This window comes from Cavia porcellus, unplaced genomic scaffold, assembly GCF_034190915.1.
Source record: "Cavia porcellus strain 051 isolate PalLab524CR breed Dunkin Hartley unplaced genomic scaffold, mCavPor4.1 scaffold_10, whole genome shotgun sequence".
NCBI classification, from domain to species: domain Eukaryota; kingdom Metazoa; phylum Chordata; class Mammalia; order Rodentia; family Caviidae; genus Cavia; species Cavia porcellus.
Window position 1 is genome coordinate 65,117,298 of NW_026947493.1, and position 22,027 is coordinate 65,139,324.

Sequence of the window (22,027 nt, forward strand, 5' to 3'; positions counted from 1 at the left end):
TAGCAACTAATGAAAGAAGGTTATGGGCACTAACACTAGTGCTTATTAGTGCCTCTGTTGGGTGCCAAGCACTGTCCTTGATATTTTGCTTATCTAAATCATCCCCTCTAAGACCTTGAAAAGTTGGCATTAATTTTCAGTTTTGTTTTTGTTAGTTATAGTTAGTCTTAGGCCAGCACTTGGAATGTTTCTGTTTTTGGTGATGTTATTTTTGACATGAATAAAACAATGATATTCTGTAAGGGTTGATTTTATCACTCTATTGTATGTATTGTTTTTACTACCAGTATATGGAAAGTGTGGTACTACTAAGAGTACAATTTGTGTGCAAAGAAAACCTTAACACTTTTAATTTCAGTTGTGCTACTAGTTAATGGGGTGATGAAAACTATCATATTTCTAATTGCTACTTCTTGAAATGAAAGAAATGCTTTGTAGACCTGAAAAGTCCCTTAAAATATTGAATTTTCAATGAACTAAAATGGTATGAGAATTTTTCTATACCTTCTCATAAATGATAAATGGATAATTATTCACTGTCCATTTCCTGTTACTTTGATCCCATGTCTAAGTCATAGTTAGTTTCATTTAGACTTCCTGAGACCAATGAGTTTGAGCACTGAGCAATTCTAAGTATTACTTTGTGTTCTTGAGTTACAAGGTAGTGGTAGCTCGTATTTGAATTATGTTATCAGCTGTGGAATGTAACTTAGCAAGGAAAAACAAACTCAAAAGAAAATATATTCTGGGGCTTTGAAGTCTTAGGAGAGTCTGAGCATGAGTGCTCTACATTTTTACTGAAAAGCCAATTGATCTAGAAAACTGGGAATCCTGAAGTACTGTGAAAAATGTATGGCAGATAAAGGCTACTCAAAGGATGAGCTTATCATAGATGTCATTCTGTTTAGAAAAATCTCCAGGGAGAATGTAAAAGTTATCCACCAGTAAAAATGACATTATTAAGAATGATTCTTGGACAGTGAGAACCTAATAATTCTACTACTAAAGAAATAATCTGAAATCTAGAAAAAGATATATGCCAAGACTTTTCTCTGGTGGTAACTATAGAAATAATAATTCTTAATATTGAGAAATGGGTGTATGTACTGTGGTACAGCTTTGTGAAGAGATTAGGTACAATTATTAAAAATAGTGTTCACTAAGAGGGTTTTATAATGTGATAAAGGCTTTTGATATAATGTTCATTGAAATAAAGATTCTCTGTATAGTTATGCCTAAAGTAATAAAGTAAAGAAATAATTTTATAGGAAAATATTGTACTAAAATTTAAATTAATATTGGAACAGAGTTTTTCAACGCTTTTTAAATAATTCTTCAAATATTCTTATTTATAGTGGTAACTTTATTATTTAATAACCAGAAAGATGGAGTAAATAATATCTAAATTCTTATCAAGGTTCAAATACTTTGCATTTTGTTCTGTTCATCCTGTAACAGAATACAAAGACATGACAGTTTAAGTAAGAGTAATGGATGACAGAATCTTGCTTTTTGACACTATAAATGAAACAAATAGGAGCAATTTGATTATTTTTCAGTGTTATCAGATTATCTTTTTATCTACTCAATAACTGCCTTTTGAGAAAGCATTCTTTGTTCCAAGTGAGAACCCTAAAAATTATCCCAACTCATAAACATTAGAATAGTCATGTATTGCAAATAAAAAGTCAAACGACCATCTCTCAGAAATTCTGTATAAATTATGAGTTGGGATAATGAGGCTAACATAACTAATGAGGCTAACATCTAAATGAACACTATTTTTGAATTTCCCTTAGAAGTAATTTACTAAGTTCATGTCCCATAATGATGGAAAAGTGTTTGTTCTGAGTTAGTTTCTGTGGAAAAAATATATGCTGTACAGAGTATTGTAGTCACTTTTTACTAACATAGTAGTTGTGGTGGTCTAGTTTTTCTTTACTATTATCTTTTTCAAATGGAGACTCTGGGTCCAGAGAGAGAGAGAGAGAGAGAGAGAGAGAGAGAGAGAGAGAGAGAGAGAGAGAGAGAGAGACTTATGAAATTATTAGACACATTCTAATATCTTTTAAAATATAAATGATAAAAAATTACTTGTCTGCTGAAAACAGTATACTTTATTTCAGTAAGAAGTTGCTATAAGATCTTAAGATAACTTTTGGACCCAATGAAAAATCCACATTAAGAATTCCATTTGACTATTGTACAATAATCCCTACTAAAGAGTAAATTTCAATCTGACATACATGGATTAGTAGATACATTTGATTTTCTTGTTTATTGATTATCTGAATAAAGTATAATTCAAGTCAGTTTTGGGGTATGCTGAATTTTGTGGCTCCAAAATTCATAATGGAAACTCTAATTCTCAATAATAGGAGAGAGGCCTTTGGAAGGTGGTTGGGTTTAGATGATATTGTGAGGTTTTGCCTCTTGTGGTGAAACTGGTGCTCTTATAAGAAGAGACAACAGAGAACTTGCCTCCTTTACTCTGCCTTGTGAGGACACAGAGAGACAGTAGCTATTACAAGCTGGTAAGGAAGCCTCCCTGGAGAGTGGAATTGAGAGGCCCTTTCACCTAGGACCCTCCAGCCTCCAGAGCCATGAGATAGATTCTTGACTCTTGAGCTGTCCAGTCTTTTATATTTTTTTGTGGCAACCTGAAGTGACAGGTTACAATGTTTGGAGCAATAGTTAGTGTGGTGGAGTGAGACAAGATCAGTTCTAGTAATGACAATCAGATTAAGAAAGATTTTGATACAGTGGATTAATGACCAGATTCAAGGTCTCAGAAAAGGTTGCATATAAAGTGGTGTGTAGGTTTGTGTAAAAGATGCCTTCAATATAAAACATATGGTAAATATATCACATAAGGTGATATATTAATATTGGAACAGAGTTTTTCAACGCTTTTTAAATAAAGGTGGATTTGCAAAAAGAATGTAATTATGTGGCACTGTTTCTATTTTTAAAGTCGGAACATAGCTAAGTGCTGTGCTAGATTTTAGTATCACATTAAAAAAAGGCAAAGAGACAAGATAAAAAAGCCATGGGGAAAGTGATCATAAAAATTATAAAAAAGGATAATTTCCATTTCTAGCCAATTTTAGGTCACATGTCCTAGATTTGCAGCACTGCCTAAAACAAATTAAAATAACCTGCCACATTATATGGAACAATGGTGTCAAGAATTCAGACATCAGCCTGCAGGGGGCAAAGATTAGAGGAATAAAAAATAAATAGTCTTACAGTGATCCAATTTCCTGTCAGGAACATCATCAGGCCTTAGTGGAACAGAATGGATGGGGCTGGAGGACCCAAGAGGAGACTTCCTGTGTCTTTCTAGGGTGAAGAGAAATAATTGAGAGACCGAAGAGGCCTAATCACCCAGACTTCACACAGAAGGATATCAAAGAAAAAAAGTCAGGTGAGTGCCAATCCCAGAAATCTGTACCTGCAGAATATTCAACTAAGTGCAGATTAAAATATGAGCGTAAACCACTGCAGACACCAAGGACAAGATCAGCAGAGCAGAAAATCTGACAAACAAGGCTTTAGATGTGAACCCAACCACAGTGATCACTACACCACATTTATATGATCTAGAGACAGAGACCGGTACATTAGACTCAAAAGCGAAAACCTGATTATATGCTTTAAATATAAAGATACAAGTAGCTTGGAAGCAAAATGTTGAAAAAGTTCATACAGAGAATACCTGCAAGAATGCAGGACATGTGGCTGGAAAAGTGAGACCGCAGACAGGCACAGTCATCATCTTCCGTGACACACACATTTCTTTAGTGTGGGTTGACATTGCCTGCAGTGGGATTGCTAGCGCTGGACTGCCAGTTACGGACCCACAATTATGCAGTCCTTAGGGAAGCGAATGCTCAGCGCTGTACTACATAAGTCTGTATTATTTTATTTTTTGGCATCTTAAAATCTTAAATTATGATGAGTTCTCATGTATAGTTTTATTAATTAATATTTATATATTTTTGGTCAAAAATAAGAAAAGATTTACTAATCTACAGTGAGCTGCTATGTTTTACTCCTCCCTCCCCTCCCCTCCCCTCCCCTCCCCTCCCCTTCCCTTCCTGTCCCTTCCCTTCCACTTTCTTTTCCTTTATATTTTTCTTTCTCCTTCCTTCCTTCTTCCTCTTTCTCTTCTTTTGCCCCTCCTTTTTCTTCTACTCTCCACATTTTTCTTTCCCTCTGAGCTACCACTCTTTCTATATGTTTGAAAGTGTCTTATCACTGTAAAGTGTACATTTGAGTGTAAAACTGATTCTTTTTCTAGGCAATTATTACTTTATAAAACTGTTTTCCTTTGGTCTCTATTGGAATCAAAAATAGGTCACATAATATAAAATAATCACAGAAACCAAAAGAACATGGTAAAAAATAGACTAACAATTTTGAGAGCACAGAATTTTGTTCACTGCATTGTATTGGTTGGTATTTTGTGAGAGAAATACATTGACTGCATGCGTCAGGACAGTAATCAACTTACATATGTATATCCACACTTAAATGAGTATTTATGAAATGAACATAATCAGAAAAAGTCAGGGTGTGTGTGTGTGTGTGTGTGTGTGTGTGTGTGTGTGTGTGTGCAGACCCTGAAGCAGTACCTTAGAGATTAGGATAATGACCAAAGAACAGAAATCTCAAATCTCAAGTAGCAGATATTGGCTCAAAGATTAAGAAAAAAATGTTCTAATAATCAGATTATTCTATTATTAGAATAATCTAACAATAATCTGAAAATTGGAATAGACTTCTCTCTGAAACTGTTAATTTTAGTTGTTGGAAATGTACAAGTTGGACGCAGGACTGTACCAACCTATGTGAATCTTTGGATAAGTTAGGAAAAGGTGCCGTCGCTGGTGGGCGTAATAGAAGCTCCTGTCTCTGTGTGCATCTGTCCCTGTGCCAGTTATATGGCTTCATGCACAGAGAATGTCTTTCACCTCAGCTTCCACTGTCCCCTCCAGATGGGAGCTTTTTGCAGCGTCTCCTTGTTAGAAACACCATAGATCAACTTGCTGAAGGAGGTCTGAGTCATGCCATTCAAGGTTATCAGTTTCTGTTTCCAAGTGTAGGTTGGGTATAAATCAATGCTTTAGGCGTTCCGTTCTCTGCACAGGTGAAGCACCGTGCTGAAATCAAAAGTCCTAGGAGAAGAATGTCATTCTTGTATCTCTCAAAAACCATTAAATGTGATTCAGTTTATAACCCGCACAGTATTTCCCTAAAGATCCCTACCTCACTCATGCCTGGCCAGTTCCCTTGTACTTCATAAATGCTTCAGGGACTCTCATACACCAACCCATCAAACTCTCTGAAGCCTCAGCCCGTGCCACCTCCCTCCCTCCTGATGTCCCATCTAGTTTTTCCTCTCTGTAGTCTCCAGAATCTATAATAAAGGGAAAGGGATCTGTGTTGAAAAAAATTTATTTTGTTAGATTCAGGAAGAACAGGGGAAAGTTGAACAAGAGAAGATAAAATCCCTCCTTTTTTCCTTACCAACTTTCATTCTTATTTTCCTGACATTGTAACAGCATAGAGGGCAAGTCAGGCTGGCATAGTGTTACACAGTGTTACAGAGAGCAAGTCAGGCTGAAACAAAGGAAGTGCTTCTCAGGGAATTTCAGGAGTAGGAACATGGTATGTTGAAACTTACTCAGTGCATCTGGTGTCTGCAGATCCTCCTACTAGATCCCAAGGAAAGAGACCAAGCTAAGTATGTGACTAATCTTTACTCATAATCTTATGAGCCAGACTGAATAAAATCACATGAAGTGGATTTAAAGGAAGAAAACCAATAAACTGTGAGCTACAACTCAACATCCATGAGTAGCCTGAGGGTTCCCTGAATATTGATTATGCAGCATGAGCAGCATCCTCTGGAAATCGAGGATGGGTAATATTTAGAAGATGTAAAAGATCACACAACTAGAGAAGTTGGTATAGAGAGCAATTGATGAAGAGTGAAAGTAATGAGCAGAAGACAAGATATTTACCGAGTGGGACGGAGGGTGTAAGTGGGGTGGAAAGCCTTTTTCTTAGTGGAAATGCACTTTCTGTCACTTACTGTCTGACTTGAATATTAATTTATCCTGCAAATATGGCGAATGTTTAAATTAAAAATATATTCATTACAGTAAAAGACACATCACTCTTAATTTCCCTCAAAATACTTCCCCCAGCTTTGAATGTATATTATTTTTTGATCATACCTTGTGTTACATTCTGCTGTACTCACGGACCAATAGAAAACTTCTTTTTACAATATCATTTTGATCACATCATTGGTAGGTTTGAATTTCTGTTGTCTTGACAAAGAACCTTATTAGCAAAAGCAGTGTGACCTTTCTGGCTCCCCTACCTCTCTGACTAGCTTCCTATGAATTTTTAATTCAACAAGTTTTTAATCCAACAGTCACAACGTGTGTGTATAATGGAGTACACGGGACAAAGGGTTAAGTATTGTTGTTTGTAAAGGAAAGGCCTCCATGTTAGGAACAGATTCATATTTGCCTGTTGAATTCGCTTCCTATACCAAAGGAATAGGGTTATGATGCTACAACTTTTAAAGTGCCTCTAAATGGAATTTCACATGCCTCAAACCTGAGCTACTGAGTTGTTTGTAAATTTAATATAATGTAAATGATAAGATACAAAACAAATTTTGTGGATACAAATAAAATGAATTTCTCTCCCTTTCCTATTTTTTCCTCTCACTCTCTATGTATTTATGTATATGTATATATGATTCATTGAATTTAAAAAGAAGCCTTATTGTACAGATACAAAGCAAGAAATGTCATGTTTGTAAGGCTAAGAATGTAGCTCTTTTCACTTTGAGAAAAACAAGAGAAAGTGCAGTGGGGGGGTCCTTAGAAGTAGCCAAGGACCCCAAAACTTTAGTACTGTAAAGGCTTCCAGAAAGCAGATTTCTTTTCTCTGCACAAACAGGCATTAAAAAGTGCTGCAAGAAACTATACACAGGGTACTTTTTTCTTGGCTTCACAGTTTTCGTTAGGTACTGGCTTATTGGTTTAATTCCAATGGCACAGCTCATAAATGCAGGCATTTTCTATTGGGGTCTGAGGGAAACATAAAATAAAATTTTGACAGTCTATTTGTTCTATTACAAAATGTAACACTCCTTCTTAAAGAGAAATGAGCCCCTAAAAGTTATGTAGACTGAGGATAGCACTACTCACTTGAATACTTAGGGACATTTTAAACAATAGTTTGAAGGACATATTATTTCTCAATAAATTTCAGTTACAATAGCACAAGTGTGTGAGTTACACCGCCCAGAAAAATACCTAAATGGATAGTTTTGAGATGGGAAACAACACTAGCCACAAATATTTGTACATTGTGATACTTGTTTTCTTAGCACAGGAGATGAAATTTCAGTTTGTTTATGAGAACTAGGGATTCCTTTCCCAGCCTGAGCAGTGGCTAGTGAAAACTTTTGTGTGAATAAATATCTCACCTATCAGGGGATAAAAAAAAGATAAGGACCTTTACAGTGCCACATTGTGTTACTGAAGTATAGAACTGGCAGTTGCTGGATAATGTTGGGAAATATTTACCTCCTAAAGAAGTGCGGCTGGGTTCTCTGAGAATAATTTATACAGCAGATCCCTTTGGCAGCTTTATGGTTTTGCATAGCTTGGAGGGAGAGACTGGACTGGCTGGATGCTTCCTGGTTTTATTAGCATAGCCCAGCCCACTTCTAACACACGCCCAGAACTACCTCATTAACCATTGGGACTGCAGCCAAAAATATAAAACTACAGTGAATATAAAGGGAATTACTGTCGAGAGAGCCGTAGAGCAGCTCACCACTGAATCCACGACTTTTCCAAGATCAGAAAAATATTACAGTAGCAGGCACCACTCCTCATTCAGATAAGAATTCAAGGTTTTTAATCTAGAATCATTAGCTGCAACATAATAACATATACAGCCCAGCTGCATCCATTTACATACTTCTGTTAATCTCTCTCTCTCTCTCTCTCTCTCTCTCTCTCTCTCTCTCTCTCTCTCATTTATTTATATTTTGAATAGCTTTGACATTGTAAACCACAGACGAATTGGAGCCTGGCATTGCAGAGAGGTGTTCTGCAACGATTTTTTTCCCCCTTGTCTAAAGAAGTTGACTTCTACAAGCGGGAATCTGAGAAATGACAGGGGCAAAGAGGAAAAAGAAAAGCGTGCTCTGGAGCAAGATGCACACCCCACACTGTGAAGACATCAGGCAGTGGTGCAGAAGGCGGCTACCTATTTTGGAATGGGCACCACAGTACAATCTGAAAGAAAACCTGCTTCCAGACACTGTGTCTGGGATAATGTTGGCAGTTCAACAGGTGACTCAAGGTAATGTGCTGCATTTGCTTTTCTAGTTTCCTGAAGAATGAATGCCATTGCTTCTTGGGAAAGTACTAATGATCTAGAACTGACAGTTTATTTCATGAATTGAATATTTAATGAAATGGATATTAACTTTGGAAAGATAGGTACCATGGATATCTATGTTTAAGAGATTTCATAATTTCCTTGAAATTTATTTTTGCTAGTAGTTAAGTATTGAACCAACTTTTGAATGGCATTACAGATTTGCAATATGGGAGTTCATACTGTTTCAGAGTAAAGCATCAGTAATTGTAGGAAAATGGGCTTTTATGAGTTGATCTTGCCAACATAATTTCCTACCTTCCCTGAATCAAGCTATAAAATATTTCCTGGTTTGCATGCAATTGTTTTTGAGCCTAATTAGCAGCACAGTTACCTGTTGTAGCCTTGAGAGTTGTTGTAAGCAAGGAACAAAGCTTTCTGTACATAAAGGAGGCTCTTTGCCAAGCTCATTATTTGCAAAGAGAATACTGTATGTCCTTAGAGCTCATGTTTTACTCTGTGTACAGATTTGCTTTTGTACCCTGTTACCTCCAGATCTATATCTCAATAAGAAATTTAAACTAGCGAATGGTCTGATTTTAACATTCCCAAAGCAGATTCCAAATGACATTCTGGGTTTAGATAGGTGTTTTTCTTGGTGAGAGCTAGTTAACTAGGTTGTGCGTGTTTTTCCCCTAAAGGTATATTCATCATAGTTTTTGGCTAATACAGTTAATTATTTTCTACCTGTAGCAAGGAAAGAACCTGATTTCTCAGCCTTGAGAATTTTGTATAGTTTTTTGGCATAGCCTCTTGTAGGTTTATATTTCCTTGTAATTTCATTGGCTCCTTGGCTTTATTTTTTTATATTGTTAAATTATAAGCACTCTTTTAATTAAATTATTCTGTAGCTGGAACGAACTGGGGTATGCATTTGTGTTTTTAGTATGATTAGGAACATCTGCACTGGTGGCTTTAAGATTCATAATACTATCATATTTTATGGGATTCTATTTCACTATATAGTATTGTGTTACATTTTTAATGACCATTTTGCCAATAGCAAAACATAGTAATCTTTTCGAAAAATGCAAAGTAAATAACAGGTTAGGGCATTTCAGGCTTGCTTTTTTTAAAGAACTTTAAACTCAACATGAAATTTGTGCAATTTGAAAACTTAGGTGATGCACTTTAAAAAGTTTCTTCAGCATTGTTTCAGTGTGTGTTAATACATTTATTTTGCATAAATTTAATATGAAGTGAAAGTATGCCTTTAGTAATAATTTGCTTTTACTTTGAAAAAATATCAGATTAGTAAAAATATTTGGGAACATAATGAAGTATTTTTATTGAACAACCTTAGCAATATAGTTTATGTGTAATTCTTAGGTGGTTAGTTGAGAGCCTTTATTTGAATATAGATTTTGTGGAATTTTGTGTAGTAAGTTATATGTTTCATTGGCTATGCAAAACACATTGGTGAAGTCTCAACTGATGAGAAGCACAAAGCTTCCTCAGCTCTGTGTGATGGGAAGTTCTGGACGTGGCTGCTGTTCCTCTTGGAAGGCTACCAGGGAATGGGCAAGGCACACTGCTAGGAAGAACTTAGGGAACTTCTGCTGGTGTATGAAAGGGCCAGTCCTTCTAAAGTACCTATGTCTTTAAAGAATTCCATCAAATTTTCTCCACTATAGAGAGTTAAAAATCAAAATCTCATAAAGCTACCATTTATTATAAGGGTCACAGGATTAACCCCTTATTACAATCTGCATTATTTCTCCTTATCCTTAAAAGTCTTGAGAGACAGCACTGTCCTATCTGTATAAGGAAATATAGACTAAGAAGGACAAGAAATTTTTCCTTGGATCTCATGCCTGATAAATCGGGGAGTCAGGACTTGATTCCAAAGCCAACTCTCTTAACATTTTCAACTCGTATTCTACACTGCCAAAATAACCAGACTTTTCACAATACTAATGTTATTAGTAATAGGAGACATTTCTTTGGAAAGGTATAATTATCCTTTCCTTCAAATTACTTTTGCATTCAGGTTTCACTTCTGGAGTTTTTAGACACAAAGGCAAAGTGACAAGAAAAATAATTGCAATGAATACAGAATAAAGAAGACCAAATCTCTTGTTTGGGTGAACATGATATTGGTGATTGTTATCTATTCCATTTTATTAGGAAAATTATAAAAAGAGGTAATTTTTGCCATTGAATCAAAATAAAAGCAATGGGGACAAAGATCTTTTTACTTTTACTGATATTCAAAGCAGCTTTTCAATCACCTAGCATAAAATGTACAAAATTGTTGAAATTATTGTTTTTTTGACCTACAAATATGGAACATTTATATAAACTTTAAAAATCTTTCGTATCTATAAATAGACTCTATAGATAGATAGTGGAAACTAGCATTTAAGTGTTCTCCATATATCAAATGCCAAGTCATTGATTATAATTACTTTTTAAAAAATTTCCTAATTATGAAATATAAGTACTGTGTTTATTAGTGTACTTGACTCCTCAAAAGTTTTTGTGTGTGTGTGTGTGTGTGTGTGTGTGTGTGTGTTGATTGTAGTCTCTCTAGTTCCCTTTCTTCTCTGCATCTTCAGATACAACTCTTTCTCACCACCCATCTGGCCTTCTCTTCTTCTGATCCTTTGCAGATTTTGCTTCTTTCTCTTTCCAATAAATATCAGCATCCTAGAGGCTAAAGCCCTGGCCTTCTTCTCTAAAAGCGTTCTAGGCAATTTCCTTTGCCTAAAAGACTCCTTGCCATCTCTCTGCCCATTAAACTCTTTTCATCTGAGGTTCATCATGTCCTTCTACAAACCTAGAATGTTCTGAAAGCACATCAGCTGCAACCCTGACTATTCTAAATCAAGACAAATGACACTGCCACCCTAGTCAGAATTATAGTAATTCATAACAATAGTCATATTTAGACACGAGCATAAGCACCTGTGTGAGAGCACTTGACACATTTTTATACAAAATGAAACTTGTCTAAAGTCACAATGCAAAAAAATGGAAGAGGTAAGATTTGAACTCAGGCACTCTGGCCTCAGAGATTATGTTCTTTTCAACTAGACTTGCTTTCATTCAAAGTGCTATGAGTGGTTCTCAATTCTCCTCTTTTTTTGTCACCTTGCCCACCACATACGGTCAGTTATCAGGTTCTTTCTTTTCTAGCTTCAAAATCTCTTTCAAACCAAATAGTCTTGGTTCCATTTTTGTGCACTATCTTCAACTCATGGAATCATCATCTTGAGTCTTCATTCCTGGCTCTGTCTCCACCTATAACCCATATTCCATAATGCAGCAGTAGGAGAAACAAATCTGACTATACTAGCTTCCCTGATCAGAATTCTTTTCCTTTTTATCGGTACCGGGGATCGAACTCACGACTGCCTGCTTGCAAGGCAGGTGCTTATGCTGCTGAGCTAAATCCCCAGCCTCCCCTGATCAGAATTCTTCAATGGCTCACTTTATTTTAGTATAAATGTCCATCCAGTTTGCATATCCATCCATCCAACCAATTTGTACATCCAATTAAGCACATGCAATTTGATGATTAATAATTGGGGCCTCTTTATTGGGGATCTCTACTAAAAGACATCTCTCCTGTGAGAAATTTTTCAGTCTCCTGGGAAGACTTGTGTTTGGTTCCTTCCTACTTCTGTTGTACTTTTTTACATATCTTTGTGATACGCTTTACTTAACACACTGTACTATAAACTTATGGCACAACTCTTTATATACTGGTCTCTAAGCTCTTAAGACAAAGTCATTGTCTTCATCTTTTTATTCTTATCAACCTGTAATTGCCTAGCACATAGATGTATGTTTTCAATAAATAGTAGAAGAATCAAAATGTTCTAGAAGGTACTGCTTGGTCTTTTACCATCTACTGCTACTGTAGGAAAGAAATTGAGTTTAAATTAATTCTTATGTTTTAAAAATAAGTGTAATAAAATACTGAGAGAAAGTATACTAATACTGAGTAATGATTTTCTTCCAACTTCTCTTATTTTCTTAAAGTCATAAACTTGCAGCCTTCTAGACAAACTGGGTAAAACATACCTCTTTGTCTCAGTATGATTTTTTTCATTCACCTTTAACAAGGAAGGGCAGTGTATATAAAAATCCAGATACCTAGCTTTCAAAAAGTGGGAGATAGGCTCATATAGGAACCACAGTGTTACGTGGCAGAAATCTGCTGGACCTCACCGTACATGATCCCTGTTAAGTAAGGAATCAGCTTTGCATCCTGCCACCATCCCGGCCACTCACTCAGCCAGCCTGCAGTTCATGCTCCCATTACTTGCCTCGCACTAGGGTGGCCAGATCGCTTTTCCCTGCCAACATGTGTTCTAGCATGTTTTGGTGAGATGCTTTTAATTCACCCTTAAATAAACCACTTATAAAGAGACCACCTAAAGCTAGGTTCTTCAACTTATCCATAGAACATTCAGGCCTGTGTATTTGGCCTCAGACATTTCAGTATACATCATTTCTTCATAATTCTATACATTTTGTTATTTGTTTTTAAAAACTATGCTAGAGGGAAGTCTATAGGCTTTAAAGGGGTGACTCCTTCCCTATAGTAAGCAAACAATACACATATGTTCACGTTAAACATAAAAGAAACTTTAGATCATTCTTTCATCATGTTCAAATGTTTTGTAGAGACAAATAATGTTTTAAAAAATATTTTTAAGAATTCGAGGACTCTCAATATTATTATCAGATAATAGTCATTATAGACATCTACTGCAATGTCCTTTTAACTGTATCTTGCAAGCTCTCATTAATGAATATGTTTAGTAGATGAGCAAATATTTATAGAGAATGTCATGGTCTTAAAATATGTTACCAAAAGGATTGGCAAACTACCCAGTAAAAGACTGGTCTTTGGAGTATTTTGTTCGTATTCTAGCTTACGTGATCACTTGGGAGTTACTTTGTTTGTAACAGGACAACTCAAGCATTGAGACAGGGTGGAACCCTAAAATGCATGATTTACTGTATAAGTACCTAACCCACCAAGGAGGAAAAGGAGAGTGTTTTGCCTAGCATTCCAAGTGATCACCTACAATTTTTGTTTTTAAACCATGAAAATTTTAAGCTGCCACAAGGTCGCCTGGATGTTCAAACCACAGCATGTTGGGCCTCAGACAAAAGATGAATGTTCCTTATAATTATGCAAAATGCGTGGCAGTACTGGCACTGAAGCACGTGTGTGGAAGCTGGGCTTCATTGCACTCCTGAGGGCAGCTTAGTGACATGTGGAACAATAAGTGGAAATTCCTGAAGCATACTGCATTGCAAAGATTAAAGCCTTGTCTGGGAATTCTTCTCTGCATGGTTTCAGGATAAGGGGAGACAGAATCCTAGCATTAGCCATGTGTCTCCAACCCGGGTCTGAATCACTGGGTCTTCGTATTAGTGACTTTTTCTTTTACCAGAAATAAGACAGCTAAATGCTCCTAAAAAAGGCTAAACTCTACTTGTCAGCCCTCGTTCTCCTCAATGGACAGAAAGCTGAGGACTTTGGGGCTTTTCCTTTTCCATTTCCCCTCATCCCATGACCCATCCCTCACTGTGCAACTCCCAACTTCATCCAGCTCTTCTGATTTTCTTCTATTTTTCTCAATGTGAAAGAATGATTTAGATATTGAAAGACTGTTTATTAAGAGAATGCATCCTATAATATTTAAGGCATATGGAAGAGTCATGACCTTCCCTTTTAGGGCGTCAGCAGTATTCACAACAATGGCAGTGAGTGTGAAGATGAGGTATGCGGCCAACATGGACTTCTGTGCAAAGGGAAGGATCTATCCCTGTTGCTTTTAATTACTGTATCTCAGATTTGTATTGGGAAATAATGTGCCTTCCTTTTTTACTATACACGGTTTAAGTGAAGGTCAGCTGTTAGCTCTAGTGTTAGAGTCCAGGCTGGTCAACTGACTGAATAGCTCTGCACCAAGACCCTCAACTTTGTAGATCTGTTAGAGGTACCTTGGGACTGAAGAATGTACAGATACCTGCATCTCATCTTGAATAAATGTATCACATTTCACTAAAGGAGATGTCCAGGCTGGCATTGTTTTTCTTTCTCCTCCTCTTTCCCCTTGTTGTCCTCCTCCCCTTTCCTCCTCTTCCTCTTCTGCTGCTGCTTCTCCTTCCTCTATCATTTCTCCCATCCCCTCCTCTGATCCACAGTACCCCTCCTCACTTCGATTTTTTCTTCTTTCTCTTCTTCGCCCCCTTTCTTTTCTGTTATTCAGGACTCCAATATGCAGTAGTGTTGACAGCCACGTCCAGATACTTACTGGTCCAGGTAAAAGCTTATGGCTAAATATTTTATAAATGATATAATTCCACACTTTTGGTTAGTAACTCAGGAATAATATCTGCTGTCTTGGTGCAAAGGTATGGGTTAGCTATTTATTATTTAAAATGGTAATGGCAAAAAATGTCCATGGGGAACAATCAATCTGGATCCCATCACCTGTGTGGGACCTAATGTGTAATCTATTAACTGGTGATTTCTTACTGGTTTTTTTCTTGTAGTTCTGTATTACTTGTACCCTTACACTGCTTTGTTTTGTTTTTTTCTTTTTCCTTTTAAATAAAATTAAAAAAAATAAAATAGCTTCTTTTGTGTTTGAACTGAAGACCATAAGGATGAGTACTTTCATAGCTTTTCAGTACCTTCATGGCTTAAAAAATGAAGCCAACCTAGAACAAATCAGAGCAGAGAGAAACTACGTCCTGATTACAGCTAGCACATCCTTGAGTTTGCACTTGAGTGTGTAAACATCTTTTTTCTTTGCTTACATAGGTTTAAATTGGGCTTCTAATCATCTCAATATCACATTTGAGTGCTACTGCAATTTAAACATTTTATAGATCATTTATAATCTTATGAAACCCAGAAAGATAAATATTAGTGCGCTCTGTATATTTTTATAAGGTGAAAAATTTGATGCACAGAAGAGCACTGGGTGAATTCCTGCCAATTCTAGTTATGCTTAAGTGGATTCAAGCATGAACTTTCAAGGGTAAGTCTTCTGACATCCAAGCCCATGCTTCTGCCTTACTTAAGTCTTCAGTCTTTACCTGTAGCTCCTTTCTGGAAGGTTTCCCCTATTTGTTTCTGGAGTGGCAGGAACACCCTGGGTGGGGCTAGAGCTGGACTGAGCTTCCTTTCCGATCAACCCCTCAGGCGGTCATTTCCTGTGATTCCTAAAACCTCCCATGTCAAGATAGAGCTAGAGTTTCTAGTTGATATCAGAAGAGGTTTCTGCTGGTGGGAAGAATGCCTATTACATGAGCTACTGTTCTTCTCCTTAAGAGTCTCTCATGGCCCCCTGCTAGAATAGCTTGGAATGAGAGAGGGGAGGGAGGCAATTCTTTGCCACTAGCCTGAACATCATGGAATAACAGGCTTACAATGTAACACAGGTGACACAGGAAAAAAGGGTTTGCATGAGACTTTACTAAAGAAAAAAGGATAATAAAAAGGACAGCAAAAGTATAATGGAATCTAGAACCAGAACCATGGAATGCTAGTATCATAGAATCTATTACCAGGACCACGAAGATGAAATCCTTCTTTATTTGGTTTGATGTCCTTTGTCTCAGTTCCACTTTTCTCTATCAGAGCAGGTACCAGCTCTCATCCTGTCTCTCATTCTGCCTCTAAGAGATCAAGGACTGCTTTGAGCTCCCCTAACCTTTCTGACACAGGAGATGACTGTTCACCAGGCTGCAAGGCTCTGTTCTTGTCCACTGTGAGCCACAGGTGCATGCTTCCATTTCATTTTAATACCATTTCTCTAAGTAAAACAAAACAAAACAAAACAAACAAACAAAAACCCCAAAACACAATGACTGTTTTTCACTCCAGTCTTTTGGCTTGATCAATATTTTCTTTTCTCTGATTACATTTTGCTTATCTGAAGATAATCCATTTCCAGGCTTCAGTAGAAATAAATTTCCAGCCCAATTCTCTCTTCCAGAGAGATAGAAATTCACATCTAGATATAAATATCCAGCTGCCTGACTGTCTTTCAAGGATATATTTAAAATGGAATACATCATTTCCCCTGTCAAGCCAGTCTTTAGCCTCTATTTTTTTTTAATAATGAAAGTTACCCCTGCCCACCGTCTACTTAGTTATCCATGCCAGAAATCTGGGAATGATCCTAATTCCTTTCCCCCCTCAACAGCCACATCAGTTTCCATAAATTCTTCCCTGTAAGGTCTCTCAAATACCTTTGGTGCCCATTGCCTTTGAGGCAGCTCCCGGTAGTAGTAACATAAGCAAAATGAACTTGCTAGATGCTAAAAACTTCTAAGTCTGCTGATCATGAGATTCCCAAGACATGATAGTTATTTTCATGATTTTGAAATCTCACATTTTTGGAATGGGTCTTTGAATTTTTGGAGTCTGATTTTTTTAATTCTTTATATGTTCTAGAGAGAAGTCCAATGTCTGAGGGACGGTTCACTAAGATTTTTTCAAAATTCATGGGTTTCCTTTTTACTCTGTTGTAGATTTCTTTCGATATGCAAAACCTTTTTAACAAGATGAGATCCCAGATATTAATTCTGGGAAATATTTCCATATGGTTTGATTTTGTTTATAAGTTCTCTGCCTACCCCTAGGTCTTCAAGATTTCTATCTACTTTGTCTCCTAGCAGATTTAGTGTTTGTGTTTTAATATTTAGATCTTTGATGCATTTTGACTTTATCTTAGTAAATGGTGATAGGCATGGGTCTAGTTTTAGTTTTTGGCATATGGAGAGCCAGTTTTTCCAGTACAATTTGTTAAAGAGACTTTCTTCCAGTGAACATATTTGTCCCTTTTATCAAAGATAAGGTGGCTGAGTGTGTTTGTAATTGTAGTTGTATCTTCCAGTTTATCCCATTGATCTTCAGATCTGTTTTTATTCTAGTACCATACTGATTTTATTACAGTAGCTTTCTAGCATAACTTCAAGTCAGAAATTGTGATGCTCCCTGCCTTGCCTTGGTTGCTCAGAATTACCCTTGCTATTCTAGGTCTTTTCTGGTTCCAGATGAATTTTAGGAATGATTTCTCTAGGTCTGTGAGGTATGCTAGTGGTATTTTGATTGGGATTGCATTAAATCTGTATAACAATTTTGAGAGAATGGCCATTTTCACAATATTTGTTCTTTCTTTCCATGAACAAGAAATGTCTTTCCATTTTCTGAGATCCTCTTTAGTTTCTTTTTTCAAGGTATTATAATTTTCCCTGAACAGATCTTTTACTTCTTTTGTTAGATTGATTCTTAAGTATTTCATTTTTGGATGCTATTGTGAAGGGTGTGGCTTCTCTTATTTCTCTCTCAGTGAGTTTGCTGTTTGTGTATAGAAATGCTATTGATTTCTGAGTGCTGCCTTAAAATCTAGCTATTACAGAATTTATTTATTACACCTAGGTGTCTTTCAATGGAATTTGAGGAGTCTTCTATGTAGAGTATCATGTCATCTGCAAATAATGATAATTTAACTTTTTCTATGCTTACTCCTTTTATTTATCTCTTGCCTAATTACTCTGGCTAATATTTCCAGCACTATATTGAATAGGAGTGGTGATAATGGACATCCTTTTCTTCTTCCTGATTTTAGAGTAAAGGCTTTCAGTATTTTGCCATTTAATATGATGCTGGCTGTTGGTTTGTCATATAAGGCTTTTATCATATTGAGGTAAAGACCATCTATTTCAAATTTCTGTAAGGTTCTTACCATAAATGAGTGTTGGACCTTATCAAAAGCTTTTTCTTCATCTATAGAAATGATCATGTGATTCTTATTTTTGGCTGTATTGATATGGGGGATTACATTTATTGATTTGCATATGTTGAACCATCCCTGCATACGTGGGATGAATCCTACTTGGTCATGGTGTATAATTTTCTTGATGACTTGCTGCATTTGTTTGCCACTATTTTACTGAGAATTTTTGTATCTGTGTTCACTAGGGAGATTGGCCTATAGTTCTCCTTTTTGGTTGGGTCTTTCTCTGGTCTTGGTATTAGAGTAATACTCGCTTCCAGGAATGAGTTAGGGAGAATTGCCTCTCTTTCAATTTCACTGAAGAGTTTGAGGAATGTTGGCATTAAGTCTTTGGATTTCTTTTAGAATTCCACAGTGAATCCATCTGGACCTGGGCTTTTCCTTGTTCATAAGGTTTTAATTACATTTTCAATTTCATTAATTGAAATTGGGTTATTCATCAGTTTTACATCTTCTTGATCCAGCTTTGGTAATTCATATGTTTCTAGGAATCTGTCCATTTCTTCCTTGTTATCAAGCCTATGAGAATAGAGGTTTTCAAAATAGGAATTGATGATCTGTATTTCCACAGGTTCTGTAGTGATTTCAACCTTTTAATTCCATATTGCATGAATTTGAGTTTTTTCTTACCTTTTAAAAATAAGATTGGCTGGTGCTTATGAATTTTATTTATTCTTTCAAAGAAGCAACTCTTTGATTCATTGATTTTTTGTATTGTTTTCTTAGTCTCAATTGCATTGATTTCTGCTCTGACCTTTATAATTTCCTCCATTCTTTTGGCTTTGGGCTTGATGTGTTCTTTTTCTAGATGTTTGAGGTGTAGCATCAAGTTGTTTATTTGTGTTCATTCTGTTTTCCTGATTTGAGAATTCACTGCAATAAACTTTCCTCTAAGAACTGCTTTCATTGCATCCCATAGGTTCCAGTAAGTTGTATTTATATTTTCATTTTCTTATAGATATTGATTAATTTCTTCTTTAATTTTCTCTGTGACCCACTGATTGCACAGGAGTGTATCATTCAATTTCCATGTGTTTGTGGGGTTTTTGCAGTTTCTCTTGTCATTAATTTCTAGTTTCATGGTGTTATGATCCAATAACATGCATGGGATAATTTCAATTCTTTTGCATTTACTTAAGCATATTCTGTGGTCTAGTATATGGTCTATTTTAAAGAATGTCCCATGTGCTGCTGAGAAGAATGTATATTCTGATGTTGTTGGGTGGAAACTTTGTATATGTACACCAAGTCCATTTGTTCACACATGTGATTGAGTTGTTATTTCTTTGCTGATTTTCTGTCTAGTTGATCTGTCTCTTTGTGTCAATGAGGTGCTAAAGTGTCCTGTTATAATTGTGTTAACTGCTTATTTTATTTTTTATTTCTGTTAATATTTATGTTGTATAGCTGAGTGCTCCTGAATTTGGTGCATATATATTGAAGATTGTTATCTCTTTCTCTGGAAGTTTTTCCCTAACTAGTATGTAGTGACTTTCTTTCTGTAGATCTCTTCTGATAATTCTTGGTTTGAACTTCACATTGCCTGCAAACAGAATAGCTACCCCTGCTTTTTTTTGGGGGGGGGGGTTCCTGTTGCATGAAGGATTGTTTTCTATCCTTTGACTTTCAATCTATAAGTTTTCTTTTGGGTTAGATGGGCCTCCTGTATACAGCATATGGTTGGATGTTGTGTCTTGATCCATTCTGCCAGTCTGTTTCTTTTAACTGGTGAATTGAGGCTGTTTCCATTAATGGTTATAAACTGATATATATTGGTTATTTTTTAAATGCTATCTTTATGCTGTTGATTCTATGCCTTTCCACTCTGTTTAATTGTTTGCCTTGCTTAATGGTTTTTTCCCTATGTCTATCTAGAATATCTTTCAGTATTCTTTGCAAGCTTGATTTGTTGTTCATGAAATTTTTCAGTTGTTCTTTGCCATGAAAGTATCTTATTTCTCCATCTATTTGGAAGGATAGTTTTTCAAGATACGTCAATCTGGGCTGGAAGTCATTTTTCTTTAGGATCTGAAATACTTCATTCTATGCTCTTCTTGACTTCATTGTTTGTGTTGAGAAGTCTGCTGTGATTCTGATAGGCTTTCCTTTATAGGTGATCTGTCTCTTCTAACAGCTTTTAATATTCTCTTCTTATGTTGGTTTTCTAGGATGGTGATTATTATATATCTGGGTGTAGTTTTATTTTGGTTATGGCTATTTGGAGTTCTGTATGCTTTACTGTTCTGTATGTCAGTTTCCATTCTTATGTTTGGGAAATTTTCAGCTATTTCTCCTGTAAATAGCTTCTTGTTTTCATTTGTGTTGTCACCTTCTTTTTTTGTTTATACCTGTCAATCTTATGTTGTTTTTCTTTGCATTATCTTGCAGCTGTTGAATTATTTCCTGATTCATCGTTATTTTAGAAAGATCTTTCCTTTCCTGTTCACTAGCTGCAATCTTGTCTTCAAGGTCTGAAAGTCTATCTTCACTTTCATTAAGGTGATTTTGCCAACTTTTGATGGAATTTTTTATTTCCTGCATATCTCCTTGAATATGCATTCTATTTGTTTCTTATATTGTTCATTCAAAGTTTCCATCTTTTTTGCATTGTTCCTCTAATTTTTTTTAACTGTGTCTTTTTTATATGTGTTTAGCATTTCTTTCATTACATTTCCCCTTTCTTCTTTTACCTGGGAGATTATTTCTCATCTGAGTTCTTTTGTAGCTTCCAAGAGTTGTTTATTTCAATTGCTATCATTTAAGGAGTTTCAGATGTATGGCTTGTATTTTCTTCTTTGTCCATGTCTCCTAGGCTTGCTTGGGATGAGTCAGAGGTTTAAGACTGCACTTTGATCTTTGGTTTTATCATTTTCCTATATTCCCATAGGGATGCTGAAGGCAAAGTCTCAGTTGTTTCTTGGGTTGAGAATATCTATCCCTATTGCAGTGAGTTTCCCCAGTTGAGTGGAGGTCCTTAGATAGACCTTACCAAATGGCTCTAGCTACTTGGGGTTATTGGGTTGGGGCCTTTACCAGTATTGGAGCAATGTGCCATAGCTTCCCTGTGGGCTGGAAATCATTCTGTGAAATTTTGGCTCACCAGATAGAGCACAGGCGTCCGTGGGCCACTCTGGAATTGCTGGGTGGGACGCGGATAGACCCAGAGGGACCTCCCAGTGCATCCTCCAGTGATGTGGGAGGGTGGGTGGGGCCTTACCAGTCTCAGAGTGAAGCGCCAAAGCTTCTCAGTGGGCTGGAGATGGTTGCACACACTTTAGGCTTGCCAGGGGGTACACAGGCCTATTGAGGAATATTTAATGGAATATACAATCTTTTGCCATGTTTTTGGAAAGAGAGAGAAAAGTGTAAGACAACAATCCACCCCAAAAGGGGCTTATTATTTTTTTCTTTCCTCAGAAATGTGCACAAAAGTATATGAGAAAATGATCTTGTTATTTCAGCCTTGAAGATATCTTTCTGGTGTGGGTATGTAAGGGTAGAAAAAATTTTTTAATGAAAGTTTAGAGTATTGATTTCAGCCACTTTTTGCCTTGAGTAGGTTGTGTAACCCAGAGAGCTGCCAAAGAATTCTGTTTTTATTTAGGAACATGGAGACTAGTACAATCCCATCTACCTAAGATAACATGAAATGCATACTTGGGGGTAAAAATTGAACCAATATAGTTGACAAAGTGGTAGTCTTAAAATGCTAGCAAAATTTGATTAGCTATAGACATATGAGATTATATGAAATGGCATTCTAAGTG

The 22,027-nt window shown here is 36.3% G+C and overlaps 1 protein-coding gene across 3 annotated transcripts in view; it reads left to right on the forward strand.

The window, feature by feature from the left end:
* Slc26a7 (solute carrier family 26 member 7) overlaps positions 1-22,027 on the forward strand; it is a 140,594-nt gene that overhangs the window by 6,457 nt on the left and 112,110 nt on the right. Inside the window, exons 2-3 of one of the 3 annotated variants that reach the window (XM_063257545.1) lie at positions 3,271-3,427; positions 8,095-8,403. In XM_063257545.1, coding sequence (XP_063113615.1) covers positions 8,211-8,403 — 193 coding nt within the window. In that variant the 5' untranslated portion in view covers positions 3,271-3,427; positions 8,095-8,210. Of the gene's footprint in view, positions 1-3,270; positions 3,428-7,833; positions 7,949-8,094; positions 8,404-22,027 lie in introns of those variants that run through there. The other 2 variants (XM_023561744.2, XM_063257547.1) reach the window with 2 other exon arrangements.